This window comes from Podarcis gaigeae (genome assembly GCF_964106915.1).
Source record: "Podarcis gaigeae genome assembly, chromosome: 2".
In the NCBI taxonomy this organism is placed as follows: Eukaryota; Metazoa; Chordata; class Lepidosauria; order Squamata; family Lacertidae; genus Podarcis; species Podarcis gaigeae.
Window position 1 is genome coordinate 44,161,043 of NC_139679.1, and position 16,511 is coordinate 44,177,553.

Consider the following 16,511-nt stretch of genomic DNA (forward strand, 5'->3'; position numbering starts at 1 on the left):
TTCCCATAATCCAACTTAACATGTGAATCCTTACCTTTAATTGCTTAAAAGTAAAATGATGCTATGTTGTGGTCCCTAGCGCTACTCTAAAAACACGTCATATGCTTAATAAGAGAAAGGTGTTGTTCTGTGTTCCTTTTATCAGCCTTCTATCATGCTGAAGACCTTTTAGTTAGAAATTGTTTTCCCTTATACTGGCAGCAGCCAGAGTTGGTGACATAAACAGGGTACTTTTATGGTTGCCAAGCCAAATAATGGCCAGTAAACCAAGCCAACTTACAACAACTATTATCTCCAAGCAATTCTAAACACTGGCAGTTTCCATTTAGCACACAAATGTGTACCTTCTGGATCCTACAGAGCAGTCATATTCCTCCTGAATGGACATCAAAATCATTTGCAAAGCTATTTTATATCTAAATTTTATCAAATGAAATGCCATAGAAATCTTAAGTGATGATGATAGTCAAACTGTTTATACACTTGATTATCTTATCTTAAGTGATGATGATAGTCAAACTGTTTATACACTTGATTATCTTATCTTTTCCAGGTTCAAGTACCTGGGTTTAGAGTTAGCACATATTTCTTGAGGTGTCTCCATGAACACCAGTTCTCCATCTCTTCTCCCTCCTCGGCGGCATGCTGTGATTCACACTAATAGATGATCTCCAGACATCCGATACACTTTCTATATTTTAAACCTCGCCCTTTTGGAAAGGATCTCGGTTCTAAATATAATGGTATTACAACCTGGGATGCTCTGATGCTCTACCAAATTTCCAGTTTGTTTTTCTTCTCCTTTATATCTGTCAGGGAAAGTGCCCAGTACACATCTTGAATGTCATTCAATTCATGCTTATTTATCTTTTAGCTCATCCTATTCTGTTCAACATCTGGGTGGGTATTTTTGTTTTGATTTTTGGCTGTTTTTTTACAAAATCATTTATTTTTCTTTTTGACAATTCCTTCTCATGTTTGCCGTAGCACGCAATCAGTTGAAAAGATGCCTGATGCTTCTTCTAGACTTTCCTGTTATGTCACATGTGCCATCAAAATGTTTAAGAGGTTAATCGTCAGTAATGATGGGATGAATAACAGTAGAAGGAATACATTTCCTTTCCCGTTTCGTCCAAGAGCCAACAGTGTATTTAGGATTTACAGGTCTTGCTGTGCAAGGGAGAGCAACAGAGACTGGTCTGGATTGGTGAAGATCAGGTGCCTGTTTGCAATTTGGGAGAAGTGAAGCTGAAGTACTGTACATCATGAGGTCTCTCCTCCTCTGTCCAATTGACTGGAGGCAGGAACTTTGAGGTTGGATGTGTGAGAGTATTTAACCATGACTGTTTAACTCTCAATGGGATGCGGGTGGCGCTGTGGGTTAAACCACAGAGCCTAGGACTTGACGATCAGAAGGTCGGCGGTTTGAATCCCCGCGATGGGGTGAGCTCCCGTTGCTCGGTCCCTGCTCCTGCCCACCTAGCTGTTTGAAAGCACGTCAACGTGCAAGTAGATAAATAGGTACTGCTTCGGCGGGAAGGTAAACGGTGTTTCCGTGCGCTGCTCTGGTTCACCAGAAGCGGCTTAGTCATGCTGGCCACATGACCCGGAAGCTGTACGCCGGCTCCCTCGGCCAATAAAGCAAGATGAGCACTACAACTCCAGAGTCGGTCATTACTGGACCTAATGGTCAGGGGTCCCTTTTACCTTTATTTAACCCTCAGCCCCAGTTACAATGCGTTCATATTAGTCCCTTACAGTTTTATGGTATTTTGTTGTGAAAGCAATCTCGGTCATCTGCTCCAGTGGGTAGTCTCTCTTTTGTTGACCCTTAATTCTCTTCAGCCTTGGGTTAGTACACACACACTTATTTAGTGCCTTTCCAGACAATAAAAGCAATAAAATTTTATCGGAGTGCTGTAACCACAGGAACAAATAAAACCACAAACCCTGCTGAGTCAGACCAAGGGCCCATCGAGTGCAGCATCCTGTTACCCACAATGTCCACTCAAGGTGCCTTATGGAAACTCACAGGACTTCCTTGTTCTTTCTTCCTAACAATTAGTATTTAGTAATATACTGCCTATTAACACGGAGGTCAGATTTAGCTATCATATCTAAGCCCTATGCTCTACAATGCATGGGGTTAGAGATGTGAAGGCCCAGGGAATGGAAAATTGTGTGTATGGTTCTTTTTCTTCCAATTTTCTTCCTCCCCCACCCCCAAACTTCAGATCTTTAGGGAGTCTCTACAAATATAAGAGGCTCCCTACTTTAGAGGTTAGTGCTCCCATTCAAGGAGGAGATCCAGAATGGCAATAGATTTTTTTGTTCATTTTCACAGATCTCCTTGCATGTTAACACTGTTGAAACACACCTGAAGTGGCTTCTGTGTTTAATCATTCTTCCTTTATAACATTATCAGCCCTTTACCAAGGCTACTGGATTTGTCACAACCTGTGTCCCCTTATAATTCCTTTATAAACAATACGGAGTGTGCAAGTTTAAAAAAAAAAGGAAGAGAAAAAGATGGTGTTGAGGGCAGCACATAACATCCAAAAAACTATTAAAACATTATCAGCATTTGTAAGCATTAGCATATTCTTATCAGATAATAAATGTTATCAGTGTAGTAAGGGTGTTAGCCTTTATGTTGGTTTTAGACTGTAAGCCCACAGCCCACTTTGAAATACTGAAGGGGAGAACAGCAGATAAAATTATGATTACGATATCTTTATTGTCATTGTTCCTTGCAGAACAATGAAATTGAAAAACTACATAAAACTACATAAAAACTACACAAAACTACCTAAAAACTACATAAACTACAAAACTACATAAAACATTCAAAAACTCCTAAAAACTCTAAAACCCCATTTTAAAATACACTATACTACAGAGACCCCTTATGCTGCGTTTAAAATCTGTACTTTGATATTTAAAAATAATGAAATTATTAATATTTGATGTTTATATGATCTTATTCATTAGCTACATATATACATTGTACAGGAGGCAGGACAACAGGGAAGCCTGGGAACAATCTAAAATGATGATAAACAAGCATGATGTCAACCATACTCTGGGACCTCCTTGATGGGAAAAAGTAGAACTTAACACTTCCTACATCTTGTGGTCATGCCACCAAGGATGTATTTAGAGGAGGTTTAAGAGAAGACTCTGCTTTTTAAAAACCCCATGGAGGTTCCCCACCCTGCTTTTGACAGATGTTCTTATCATTAAATTGAGTGCTAAATGAGTTGTATATCTTGCATAACCTCCCATGCTTCAGGCGGGTTATGAAGTGCTGCTTGCAAATGCCACTGGTTTTGTTCTGTGCCTGATTATGAAGATGGTTATGAACACTAATTTTTAAAAAGTTGAAAAGCAGCTCCTAAGAAAATAGAGGAATTGCTTTTGTGATTCACCCTCACACATAAAAGAATGTTTTCTCCAAAATTCTGAGTTTTTCAGTACCAAAATTTTAATCATCCAGTTCTTCTAGAGAGAATGCTTATCTGAAAGCAGAACATCCCAGAGGTAAAATGTGCTAATGCTTTCTTATCAGGCTTATGAGGGCTGTTACTCTTCAGTTAGAAGTTATTTCAATTTGCATTTATCTAACAACCACTAACCTGCAATTATCTCCTGAATTTCACATTGGAGGGAATTGCTAACACAACACTTTAAAATTACTGCATGCCTAACATAATGATCTACTGTCTGGTCTTTGTTGTAACTACCTTAATTCAGAATGAAGTCAGGGCGTGGGCCTGAATAAGAGTTCAAAGGGTTTCAGGAGCAGGCAAGTTCAAGACTAGAGTGCAATTCTATGCACTTACTGGGTAGTAAGCCCCACTGAATATAGTGAGATTGATTTCTGAGTAAACACACAGGGGAGTAGTATTGTGGATTACATACCATCTTCCTCTATTTTATGAACAAAAGTTATTCACTGAACCATAGAACACAGAGCAGAAACTGATAATCTGCCTCTTAAATTGATCATGCCTTTCCCTGTCTTCAAGTCCAATGGTATCAGTGTGCCATGGGATGCACACTGGTAGGAGAAAAATGATCTTATACATCTTTTAGAACAGAACAGGAAATCTTTTTAAAAGTTAACACTCACAATTCTAAAACTTATAACTGGAATTTTTTAAAGACTAATGCACCATAGACTGAAGATTTGTTCTTTATAATCTAACAATAAATAAAACTGTTCATGGGCCATCCAGTAATGTGTTCACAGTCTTTGTAGACCTAACTAGTGCTTTTGATTCCATAAATAAGCTTCAACTTAGTATGCCTATTGATTGTTGTGGCTACTTCAAAAGTTCCAGCAAAGAAAGCATTACATATGCCAACAAGTCAAAGTTACATTTTTGTCCCTTTTTATTTAATTGCTTATTAACATAATACAAGAGGTGCAATCTCCTGCCTTTTTCCTCCTGTTCGGATTCTGATACAGTACATACTAATGATTTAGATCTGTTGTCTGTTCACTGAACTGGTTTGAGGTCAATGCTAGTCAATTTCAACTCCTTTTTGCAATAAGTAACACCACAACACTATTTTAAAATGTGGGGTTGCAGGGGGGGGGGGGATTCTAAGTGGACAATGGATGGCTGCTCCACAAATAGCAGGGGATCCATTCATTCGAAACCCCATTTTGAAACTATTACAACAAGCTATTTTTACAGAATGGGATGAATTGGTGTAGCCTGCCCTTAGTATTTGAAAGGAAAGCAGTTGTCCTGAACTCTGGAGCAAGAGTAATACAGCTCTGCTAGAATTATGCTGGAACAGGTTTTTAGAGAAGCTCTTAGCATTATCCTCAGGTACCTCACCAACCCCGCTGGCAGAAGAGACGGACATACCCTCTATTGAATCAAGGTTTAAGAGGAGTGTAATAATCTGGTATTAATGCAGACTAAATAAAACCAGTAATTCAAAAAAATGTTTGTATGGAACAGAAGAGACGAGGGAGTAGAGCACATACCCATCAGGGCAGAAGGAAGCAATATTCACTTCTCATAGAATACAACAGATGACCAGTGGTGTCCAATCTGAACTATGTGAGCAGATTACAAACTTCCACACATTAACGGACGGGGAATGATAACCACTCTTCTCAGTGGATGGCGTGATGCCACTGAAAAGGAGCCACACACGCTGCTTGCCTTGGAGTCTTTAAAAAAATGCTAGAAAAATCTGTGAAATGGGAAGACGAACATCGCTGCCCCCAGACACCTTAAGAACGGGATCTGCAGGGCTACAGGTCCTAAGGGACCTTCACTTCAGCATCTAGGTGTGTTTGGATTCCAGCCGCCCTCATTCCTGACCAATAGCTCTACGGTGACCGAGGGACGCAGAATCCTGGCGTCCGACAATCTATAAAGGGCCACAGGTTCCCTCTCGCTGAATAAGTTATATGAGAGCCCTCTGCGGATTGGCTGGTTTAGATAACAACAAAGCGGGGGCGTGGCCTGTGGGCGGAGTTTCTGCTCGCAGGTGATGGCGCACCAGCGAGGGCGGGGCCTCGGCAGGCCCGTAGCTTCTCATCCCGACGCGGGCAACGCGTATCCCGCAGCTTCGCCGGATTCGTCCGCGCCGGGCGAGCGGCCACCGCAGCATCCAGAACTCTGGAGAATGAGAGCCGTTGGTGTTGTAGAGAATGCTCTTCACCTCCGCAATTAAGGCCGGGGAGGCGGGGCGAGATCGCGACAACCGTTACTTTCCCCCACCATGTGTGACGCAAACCCCGTTGCCATTGGCGGAGCGTAAGGGGCTGTGGGCCGCGATTGGCGAGGGCATAAGGGGTGGGCGGGTTTGGGGCGGAGAACGTTGTGGCAAGCTCTGGAAGATTCCTCCGCCCGCCATATAAATAGGGAGGGGGAAGCGGCTGCCGCCGAGCTATAGCCTGGGCGGCCGAGGGAGGAGAAAGGTAATTGAGCCAGTGGCTGTGAGAGCGAGGGCATTCGGCGTTTCGCGATGGGGAAGGACTATTACCGGATCTTGGGCCTGACCCGCGGGGCGACTGAGGACGACATTAAGAAGGCGTATCGCAAGCAGGCGCTGCGCTACCACCCGGACAAGAACAAGGACCCGGGCGCCGAGGAGCGCTTCAAGGAGATCGCCGAGGCGTACGACGTGTTGAGCGACCCCAAGAAGCGCGAGATCTTCGACAAGTTCGGCGAGGAAGGTGCGTGCTTGGGGGCTGTGGAGGGAGAGGATGCTTGGGAGGAAAGGGTAGAAGCGGGGCTCTCGGGACCGGGGCGAAATCGGTCCCCCTGCACGTTCACACGGCTCCGAGGTCCCGCAGTGGGCTCGCAGCCGTTTGCTCTAGACCCGGTTCCCGAGTGTCTTACGTATTGTATATACCGCCTCTTAGCTGTTGTCTATTATTATTTTATATGCGGGAAGAGAATGGGCGAGGAGGTGGAGGGGATCTGCTTGTAGTGTAAAGGACGGGGTGCAAAATAAGCCCCGCTTTTTGAGGCGTCATGGAGTCAGGATTAACGCCAAACTGACAGTTTTGGAGCAAATGGAAAGTTGAAGTTGAAACTGTGTGGTGTATATAGTTTATACGGTATACAAAAAGCACAAGGCGGTCGAGCCAGCGTCCTCGAATGGGACCAGATCATTAGAATATTATTATTTTTTGCACTTACGTAAGCTAAGCGTTTTTGTTACCGGAGAGTACAGTCAAATAGTATCATCCCCCCCCCCCGTCGTAACTTTCCTCCTTTCTCCCTCCTGCCCCACCCTTGAGAGATAACATCTTCTAAAAATCTCTGCTTTTATAACTGATCAACTCTGCCATTTAGCTCTGTTAGGAAGCATTTCCCTGTAGAGTGGCTTTTGGAATGACTGTTCAGCAACTAATCTACCAGGACTGGTTTTCCAAGATCGGTGAAGGGAGGGAAAAGTAGGTGAGAAGAAAGAACAAGTTATTTTACTCTGTCGTCCTGGAAACTAGCCAGATGAGTTGCCATCTTTGAATTGTTCATATAGTATTAAGGTCACTCCTTAAAAATCCACCATTACCTTTCAGGTTCTTCCTGTTTGAGAAACCTACTTTGAAACAAAGTGGAAATCAATTAGGCAGGGAAGAAAGTGAAAAAACAACTTTATGTAGGATTTATCTCTATTGCTTTTCTGAGCATCTGTCAGTTTTTCAATAATAAACTTGTTCCGAGTACATGCTTTCCAGCAACTTAGTATGCTTTTTTTTGAATTGTTTATTTTTTTTTAGAAGGAACTAAACACAATACTGTTACTTTTGTGATATATTAAGGCATGTAGCACATAGGATTGAAGTATTTAAATTTAGTTACAAATATATTAGGTTTGTGTAATTTTTCTGGTATTCTGTTGCCTGCATTCATAGTAAAATGCTTAGCAGTTTCCTGTAACATTATTGGTAACATGTATTGACAGGATAAATTGGGCTGCATGACAGGCTTTCTAAGATAGGTGGAGCCTTTGCTACAAAAAGTCTTCTAGTACTTGCTAGAAGATTCTAGCATACTCTTCATGCTAACCTGTTCTTTACAATGTTAGTTTTGATTTGTTGGTCTGTTCCCAATAATATTTATTAATGTCATGTTAAAGACTTATTTGTTTATACAGGCTAACGTGAAATGCATTCTAAGTGGTGCTATGTTTGTGTAGCAGCATGGATTCAGTTATTGATAATCTCTACAAAGTGTGAAGGTTAGCCAATGTAGGGCCTTCCAGATATTGTTGGGATAGCAGTACACATCAGCCCCAACCAGCATGACCAACGTTGAGAGGTGATTGGAGTTATAACATGGTGGAGGACATGGCATTAGCTACTCCCGAATGGTAGGGTTCTCAACACACTGCACTTGAGAAAATGGAGAGAAAGAAGGCTGCAACAGTTCTGATAAAATCTTTACTTGGCATTTCTTTGCTAGCACGTGCTTGGCCTTTTGATACAGGACTTCCTTAGAAGTATTTGATTAAATTCCAGTGGTGTTCTCAGAGTTTAGTAAAGTTTGGTATAACAGTAAAAGAGGCACTGAGGAAGAAGTTTTGAAGATTAGGAGTCCTAATATAAATCATGACAGAGCATAGCTCAGTAATTGCTGAAAGAGATTAATTTGTGTGTCCTTGTATGTATTTCAGGACTAAAGGGAGGTGGTCCCAGCAGCAGTGGAGGAGGTGGTCCCAATGGCACCTCATTCACTTACACCTTTCATGGAGATCCTCATGCCATGTTTGCAGAATTCTTTGGTGGGAGGAATCCTTTTGATACCTTTTTTGTCCAGAGGAATGGCGATGAAGACATGGATGTTGATGACCCCTTCACAAGCTTTCAGAACTTTGGTAACATTGGCTTTTCCCGTACTCGTGGGGGCGCTGAACATATACGCAAGAAACAAGACCCACCCATCACTCATGAGTTGAGAGTATCCTTGGAGGAGATTTACTCTGGATGCACCAAGAAAATGAAAATTTCTCATAAACGTCTCAGTCCAGATGGGAAAAGCACACGCAATGAAGATAAGATTCTAACGATTGAAGTCAAACGTGGCTGGAAAGAAGGAACAAAGATTACATTCCCCAAAGAAGGAGACCAGACACCAAACAACATTCCAGCTGATATTGTATTTGTTTTAAAAGACAAGCCACATAACATTTTTAGAAGAGATGGGTCTGATATTGTATATCCAGCCAAAATCAGCCTCCGTGAGGTAAGTGGAAATTCCTGACTTGTTGCTGATTAATGAAGTGGGGGAACAAAGGGTTGGATTCACCGAACATGCCCTGTCAGCAGAAGTCCTATGCAAGGATTTCTATTTGTACAGTGGGGCTTGCCTCTGAAATTGGCTCGGGAGGCATTCAGAGAACCCCAGAGCTTTGTGGGGAGGAAGTGGGGGGGGGTGTCATTCCATCAGGCAAGCTGTAATTCTTGCACAGATGGATTGTTCATGATAGCATAACATTGAAATGGGTAAAAATTGAGAATGTTCCTATCTTATTTCCTACACATCACTACACATGATTATAGTAAGTGTTGCTATATTGTGGGCAAACTATTAAGAGTATGCTTCATCAGAGCCGCATGGGGAGCGCACTGAGGAAGCAGATCATGATACAGTAGCTGCAGCATGATTTCAGGCACAGTGAAATGTTATGGGATGCTGACTGTATATCTAGCTTCAGTGTTCAGCTCAAGAGTTGTCAGCATTTCCTCCTGTCTTCATGAACTCATCAGTTGTCATAGGCCCACTAAAAATACTTGGGTTTAATGGGAATTACAAGAGAGAACTATTTACAAAAAAAGGTATTAACCTCTCTGGCTTGTGTTTGTGTTTAGGCTCTATGTGGCTGCACTGTGAACACACCAACACTAGATGGTAGGAACATACCAATGGTATTCAAGGACATCATTAAACCTGGAATGAAGAGAAGAATTCCTGGAGAAGGTCTTCCATTCCCCAAGAATCCAAGCCAACGAGGGGATCTTATTATTGAGTTTGATATAAGATTCCCAGACAGAATTCCACAGTCTTCAAAAAGTGTCCTAGAACAAATCTTGCCAATATAATAAGACAGGCAGAACGGGACTGCTGTGCCTCCAAAGCAGAGGAATTGGAACTGGAATCAGGATTTCAGAGTCGCTTTTGGCAGTGGGTAGGGAAGTTAACTTCATGTTGCTAAAAGATTTCTGGGAAATCCATTCTTGCAAGATGAACATTGCACTTCTCAGTGACTTTTGGCCCAGGTTGTCATTGCTCAAAACATTTACAGCAATGCTCAGTTACCCAAGAGAAGGAATTGACAGAACATCTTTTAATTGAACGTGGAAGACGACAACCAATCATAATTCATGCCTTCACTTAGTTGGCTAACCCTACTTGGGCATGTCACATAGGTCCTCCCATAGGAAGGAGGAGATTACAATCTAAACTGGACTTCAGAAGTAAACACCTCCAATCTCTTGTTTTTGCTGTACTGTGTCTTATTGCATTCTGCACTATCTCATTCCCAGGGGGGTACCTTTAATGTTCAGTTTTCTAACTTGCTTGTTGCTCTTAAGGGTGCCCTTACTAAGCCATTCTAAAAATGGTGCCATGTGTTGAAGCTCCTAGAAGGGAAGGCATCCTGAAACCTGGCCATAAATTGCCCTTTTCCAGAAGGTAAATTGGTGGAGTATTGCCTCCCCTGTTAAGCAAGCAGGATGCTGCCTTATAACTTTTGGAAAGCATGTAAGAAGTTTACAGGTTTTTTCAGTGAAATGTTTGACTTCTTGCCACACACTGTTAATATGTCAGACTTGATCCTGGTTGATTGATTGGACTGGCAGAAAAGATGTAAAATGTTCAGTTGAAGACATTCTTTAATAAATAAGTATTTCAATAGGTGATAACTATTGAAACTGAAAAGAGTAAAGCATTAGTCATTTTTCTTAAAGGTATTGTTTCTAGTAAAGGAACATGTATAGCCTCCTGTAAACATTTTTTAAAAATTATAACTAGTGTAAACAAACCTAGATGTGAGTGTTTATTGGTTCATGGTCATGAAATAAGAAACATGTCATACTGAGCTTCTTCAATGTTCTAGATTTGAAAAATACATTAACATTAAATAGCTTACAGTTTATGGGCTTAAAATTAAAATGGAATGCATTCCAAGCTATGAAGAAATGCTCTTTAGCTACAACATAAATCCACAGCTTCTGCTGGATCCTTGTCACTAAAAATCTCTGAACAGGCATTCCACTTTGCTATCTGATCCTAAAGAGGGATTAAATGGAAGGGAAATAACTGATTACTGCAGGCAAAGCTACCCATTTCTTCTAGAAATTCAACCTGTTTAATTTCCTCAGCAAGATTGCTTCTTCATTCCTCTGCGTGATCACTACTAGTCTAATGAATAGCAATTGTAAACCGAAGGGCCTCTGTGTTGCCATATGGTCTTTACATGTTCACTAAAAAAAATCTCACTGTTACATCAGAAGTTCTGTACACTACCCACTGTGTGTCTGATAGACATGAATTCCAAATAATGGGTCATATACATTATCTCAAACTAAAATTATCTGTCTCTTGGACATAATGTGTATGTGCCAAAAATAGCTTGTGAGCACCTTGTTTCTTAATAGGCAAATGTAAGTTTCTACAGGAAAAAGCTAGAGAATTCATCTTCAGGTGGCGGGTTGGGATCTTATGGATCCCAGTAGCATTTCCATCATACGTGTATAAGATTAAGAGATTTAAGATTACTGGGCATATTATTTTAGTTTGGGTCTCCAGGGAACTGAAATTGGTCACTTTTAGGAGGAAACAAGCCAGTTACAGAGCTATGTGTGGGAGTGTTCTCCAATTGATGGGATTTTTTCCTTCGGTGCCTGAGCTGCTGTTATATTTATACCCTGCATTTTCACCTGTTGGGGCTCAAGGCAGCTTAGAGATAAAAACAATCACTTAAAAACATATAAACAAATAATTAAAAAACAAACATTAATAGACATAAAACTATACACATATATAAAATTGGTTTAAAACATACAAGTAATTAAAAACAGTACTGCACCAGCCCTTTTAAAAAAAGCAGTCAATTCCCAAAAGCCTGTTGGAACAAGATCTTCACCTGCTGGCCAAAGAACAGGAAGAGAGCCAGTCTAGCTTCTCCAGGGAAGATAAAACCTGACATCATTTAGCTGCATCAAAGGCAACACTTCTGAATATTCTATCAGTGCAGTGCTCTAGAACTGCCACATTGGCTACAGCATCCTTTGATTCGCATCAGAAAAGGTGGGAACGAATATTTTTATATGATTGTTTTGTTGCTCTAATACGGTTCAAGCAACAGCTTCCATGTAACTTGTGTGAATGTGACAAATGATTGCATAGAATCACAATTTTCAGTGTTGGAAGCTATACGGGATGCACCCCTAACTTTGCTACAGATAGCAAAAGAATTCAGGCTACACTACAGATTCTGCAGTTACTTAGCTCTTTGTGAAACATATATTCTTCAATTTGGCATAGGTAGCATAGGGACGTGGGTGGTGCTGTGGGTTAAACCACACAGCCTAGGACTTTGCCAATCAGAAGGTCAGCAGTTTGAATCCCCGCAACGGGGTGAGCTCCCATTGCTCGGTCCCTGCTCCTGCCAACCTAGCAGTTCGAAAGCACGTCAAAGTGCAAGTAGATAAATAGGTACCGCTCCGGCAGGAAGGTAAACTGTGTTTCCGTGTGTTGCTCTGGTTCTTCAGAAGTGGCTTAGTCATGCTGGCCACATGACCTGGAAGCTGTATGCCAGCTCCCTCGGCCAATAAAGCGAGATGAGCACCGCAGCCCCAGAGTTGGCCACAATTGGACCTGATGGTCAGGGGTCCCTTTACCTTTACCTTAAGCTAAGGAGATTGATCAGGCAGGGCCTGTCTCAACCTCTTCTGCGTTGGAGCTGCTTCAACTGTGTCCATTTGAAAAGAACCCATGTGTTGCAAATGTCTTGCAACCTGTGTGTTTATTACACAGGATGATTGAGTACATGTCTATTTCAGTGGTTAAGCAGGCGTTCACTATAGCTTCCTATGCATATATCCTAATGCAGGAGCAGTGAGTGTAACATATATGTGCAATCATGAACTATACAGTTCATGATATTTCCACACTTAAGTAGTTTGTAGGATTTTTGTCATGATGTTGCTGTCCAAAGACAGGCATCTTACACAGTTGTAATGCCATTAAGTACAAGGGGGGGGGGGGACCAGATTTTTAAAGTATTGGTTTCCATTATTATGTAATAGCTGGGTTTTTGAATCTAGGTTAACTTTTTAAATATTAGGCAGACAAAATTAGTGAGGTATGAGGACCAAAGAAGCAAAATATGACGGATGAAAATGGATCACCTAAGCTTGGATCTTCCTTTATTGTAAATACAAGCAGAAAAGTGAGGGAAATTTTATTGTAAAATAATACATGTGTGGTCTAAGGAGGTGTATCTGCATTCTGGTCAAGACACAATATTGGTACTATATGCATGTAGTCCAATAGGATTCCTGCAAGAAGTTCAGCAAAAAGATGAAGAGGCTTTTCAATACAATTTTAAGGTATCTGCTGCCGCCTTCATTTTGATGTTTTTTTCCTTCTTCCTCTCCATACCATGGATATATTGGCAACAACTCTACCCTAATACACTACTGTTTATGGTCGTGCTTCCTATATTCTGTCAATTCACGCAGATTTTTTTCTAGTGCCGATTTAAGCTACAGGGAGTAAAGGCTAAGAACGAAAGCCCTAAAAGCAAACCAAAGTATTGACTGCCCCCTCCAAAGTATTGACTGCCAACTGGTATGTGCTATTGCACCAGCCTCATCCAAATAAGAATTCTTACCATAAACTTTGCTTAAATTTTAAGGTTTTGTTCTGCATTCTAAGAAATCTCTTCATTTGCTTAAACTCAGTATTTAGCTCCCTGTTCCCAAAAGTCCCAAAGGAGCGTAGTCTATGTGTGCAGCAGGAAGAGGCGGGTAGATAAGTATGTGCTGGATCACATTTCTAAATTCTTTGCTATGTGAAGAATTCTCAGTTCTCTACAAGTTGAAAAGCAGCATAACAGAGAGCAACAAGCTGTGCTAGTTTTTAACTTGCTGAATATTTTATATGGGGGCAGGAAGCACATTCCAAAATGTGATCTGACAGCTGAAGCGATACAGTCTGCTGCATGTGTGAGCCATATGAGCTTGAGCCAAACAAGTTCCAAGAGATTAATTTTAGGAAGCTCAACCAGATAGCAGCCAAGAAGAGTGACGGGGGCTTGATGATACACATGCAGAATACGGAGGTAAAGTGAACTCTTACCAGTTCAGATGGTAGGCCAGGAATCACATTTTTTTCTATCTGAAGAAAAGCAGTACAGTACAAGTAGAGCACAGGCTTGAGTTGAGCTGTTTTCCCTGGTACGTTAATTCTTAGTGCCTAGCTCATGCGTGGCTCTCCAGATGTTGGCGTCCCACTACATTGGTCCCAGACAGCACAGCCAAATAGGAGGGACGATGGGAGCTGCAGTCCAATACTGTCTGCAGGGCCACAAGTTCTCCATTCCTGGCCTAGGATGCTAATAATCTGTGGTATGGTGAGGGCTGGGCCTGTCCATGCAGACAGGCTGCCGCCTCAGGTGATAGAACCCAAGGGGTGCCTCTGCAGATGCATGCCCCTGCTATCAGAGAAGGAGCTGTGGCGGTTTCTGGGTTTTAGAAAGGTGTTATTTGAACCTGGAAGTTGCAGCTGCACAACCCCAGAAAGCAAGGCTTCAGTGGAGGTGGGCAGTGCATGAAGCATGTGCAAGGTGGCAAAACGGGACAGGCCACACCAGCATATGTCACAGAATAATGGCTGGGTGGTTCACAGACAAACCTATCTGATACAAATGTTAGTCTACAGGAGTGGAGAAGATAACTATGGAAGCCATCTTTGGAGGAAAAAAGGTAAAGGTAAAGGTACCCCTGCCCGTACGGGCCAGTCTTGACAGACTCTGGGGTTGTGCGCCCATCTCACTCAAGAGGCCAGGGGCCAGCGCTGTCCGGAGACACTTCCGGGTCACGTGGCCAGCGTGACATCGCTGCTCTGGCGAGCCAGAGCCGCACACGGAAACGCCGTTTACCTTCCCGCTGGTAAGCGGTCCCTATTTATCTACTTGCACCCGGAGGTGCTTTCGAACTGCTAGGTTGGCAGGCGCTGGGACCGAGCAGCGGGAGCGCACCCCGCTGCAGGGATTCGAACCGCCGACCTTTCGATCGGCAAGTCCTAGGCGCTGAGGCTTTAACCCACAGCGCCACCTGCGTCCCGGATCTTTGGAGGAAGAGCAGGATAATCAGGGCTAGTCCAATACATTTTGCTACCTGAAATAAACCAGCAAATCCCTCTCTTAATTTCAAGGTGCACAGCAACACTGAACATGCACAGAACTGAGATTAAATCAACACGCCCCCCCAGCAGTATGTAGGCGAAACATAAAGTAATCAACACTACTATGCCGACTGTCTTCTCATACAACCAAAGATAGCCCCACCCTGCAAATTCAAAGTACTATGGCAGAGCCCAGGGCTAGCCCAAGGCATTTTGACACCTGAGATGAACCACAAAATGGTGTGTCCCTGCTAGGGCAGATGGGGAGAGTGAAGATATATATCCGGAACAAAGGCAGGAGGTGACCAGTAGTGCTTCCTATTCACAGAGAGGCGGGATCTGCTGCCCCTGTGGATCCTGCCACCCGAGGCAGTTGCCTCACCTTGACTTGTGGGTGAGCTAGCCCTGGAAGAGCCACAGCTGTATATTATATGCAGTGCTTTTTTCTAAAAAAATAATGAGAGGGGTACTCTCATTTTCCTACTCATATTGAAATACTGCCCCTCAATGAAGCCAAACTTAGATTCACAAAATGTTTAGGGGTATGCATACCCCTGTGTCCCCCCAGGGGGGGAAAAACCACTGACACAGGGTATTATATGACCTATGCGTTTGCGAGTGCTTTGCTGAGCTTCCCTGCTGCCTCGCTTTGCCTAATGGTAGGACTGGCGCTCGGGATACTTACTCAAAGGCAAGCACCATTGTGTTCACAATGGGCCGCCCCAATCTATGATAATTCTGTCACGCCCAATTGATTTCAATGGCATTTTGATTCAGATTTCGAAATTGGGAGATTCTCTTCGACGCAGTGAAGGAAAAAGTGGGTTTGGGTGTGATGTGTGTCGTGGTGAGCGGATATTGACACCCCGTTTCTGAAAGTGGGCAAGACGCCCTCCCTCCGTCACCAGTGGGCTGCCCCCCAAGAACCGCCTCTCCTACGGCCTAAAGTGGAGGGAGAGGCTTTTGCGAGACGAGAAGTAGTGGGGCTGGTTTCGCGTGAAGGAAAAGCGCATAGTTCTCCAGGTTTGTATGTTTCGATCCCCTCGAATTCACAACAGGTTCCGGGGCGAGGCCGAAGTGGTGAACTCCGGTCCGCCCCTAACCTAGAGAAAAGGCGTGATCAGAATAGCGCACCTTCCCACCCCGGCGCTCGGCTGCTAAGCGCCAGGCACAGACAAGTCTCCCCCTCCCTCCACCCGGGGCAGCTAATTTGCCTCCGGCTCAGGCCGCGCCCGGCTTCCCGCCTTCCCATTGGTTCCAAGCGCGCTGTAGTGACAGAATTGGCCACTAGAAGGCAATGAGAACACAGACGCGAGCCGGGTGTGGGCGGGGGGAGGAGGAGAGGGCGCTTGGGCGGGTTCAGGGCCGCGGGCAGTTATTCCCAAAGCCCTTCCTGGATGGTTACTATCCGCCTCTCCCCCCCACACTTCGAGGATGGTATGTTCCACCCGCTCTGCGTTTCTGCTCCGCAACCCCATCCCACCCCTTCCATTGCATCTCGAAGCTGGGGGTGACGGCGGCGGCGGTTGTGTGGAACTTGATACGAAGGACCCGGAATGTTCTCCTTGCTTTGGGAGGGCAACCTGTGATTAGCCAAGGAAGGAGGCGAAGCGCGCTCCA

General features: G+C 43.5%; 2 protein-coding genes across 2 annotated transcripts in view; both read left to right on the forward strand.

Annotated features, from left to right (window-relative positions):
* Positions 1-3,077: 3,077 nt before the first annotated feature.
* Positions 3,078-9,978, forward strand: DNAJB1 (DnaJ heat shock protein family (Hsp40) member B1). Its single transcript, XM_083726071.1, has 3 exons — positions 3,078-6,205; positions 8,155-8,723; positions 9,350-9,978. The coding sequence occupies exons 1-3, from the start codon at positions 5,995-5,997 to the stop codon at positions 9,578-9,580; spliced, it is 1,011 nt and encodes a 336-aa protein (XP_083582197.1). The 5' UTR covers positions 3,078-5,994; the 3' UTR covers positions 9,581-9,978.
* Positions 9,979-16,225: 6,247 nt separating this feature from the next.
* Positions 16,226-16,511, forward strand: part of GIPC1 (GIPC PDZ domain containing family member 1) — a 34,225-nt gene continuing 33,939 nt past the window's right edge. The window contains exon 1 of the mRNA XM_083726070.1: positions 16,226-16,328. Coding sequence (XP_083582196.1) covers positions 16,326-16,328 — 3 coding nt within the window. The 5' untranslated portion in view covers positions 16,226-16,325. The remainder of the gene's footprint in view (positions 16,329-16,511) is intronic.

Bases quoted from the DNA above. Each gene is read 5' to 3' on its own strand.
- DNAJB1 (XM_083726071.1), top strand. From the start codon at position 5,995: ATGGGGAAGGACTATTACCGGATCTTGGGCCTGACCCGCGGGGCGACT. The intron at 6,206-8,154 runs GTGCGTGCTTGG...TATGTATTTCAG, and splicing joins CGACAAGTTCGGCGAGGAAG to GACTAAAGGGAGGTGGTCCC. The intron at 8,724-9,349 runs GTAAGTGGAAAT...GTTTGTGTTTAG, and splicing joins CCAAAATCAGCCTCCGTGAG to GCTCTATGTGGCTGCACTGT.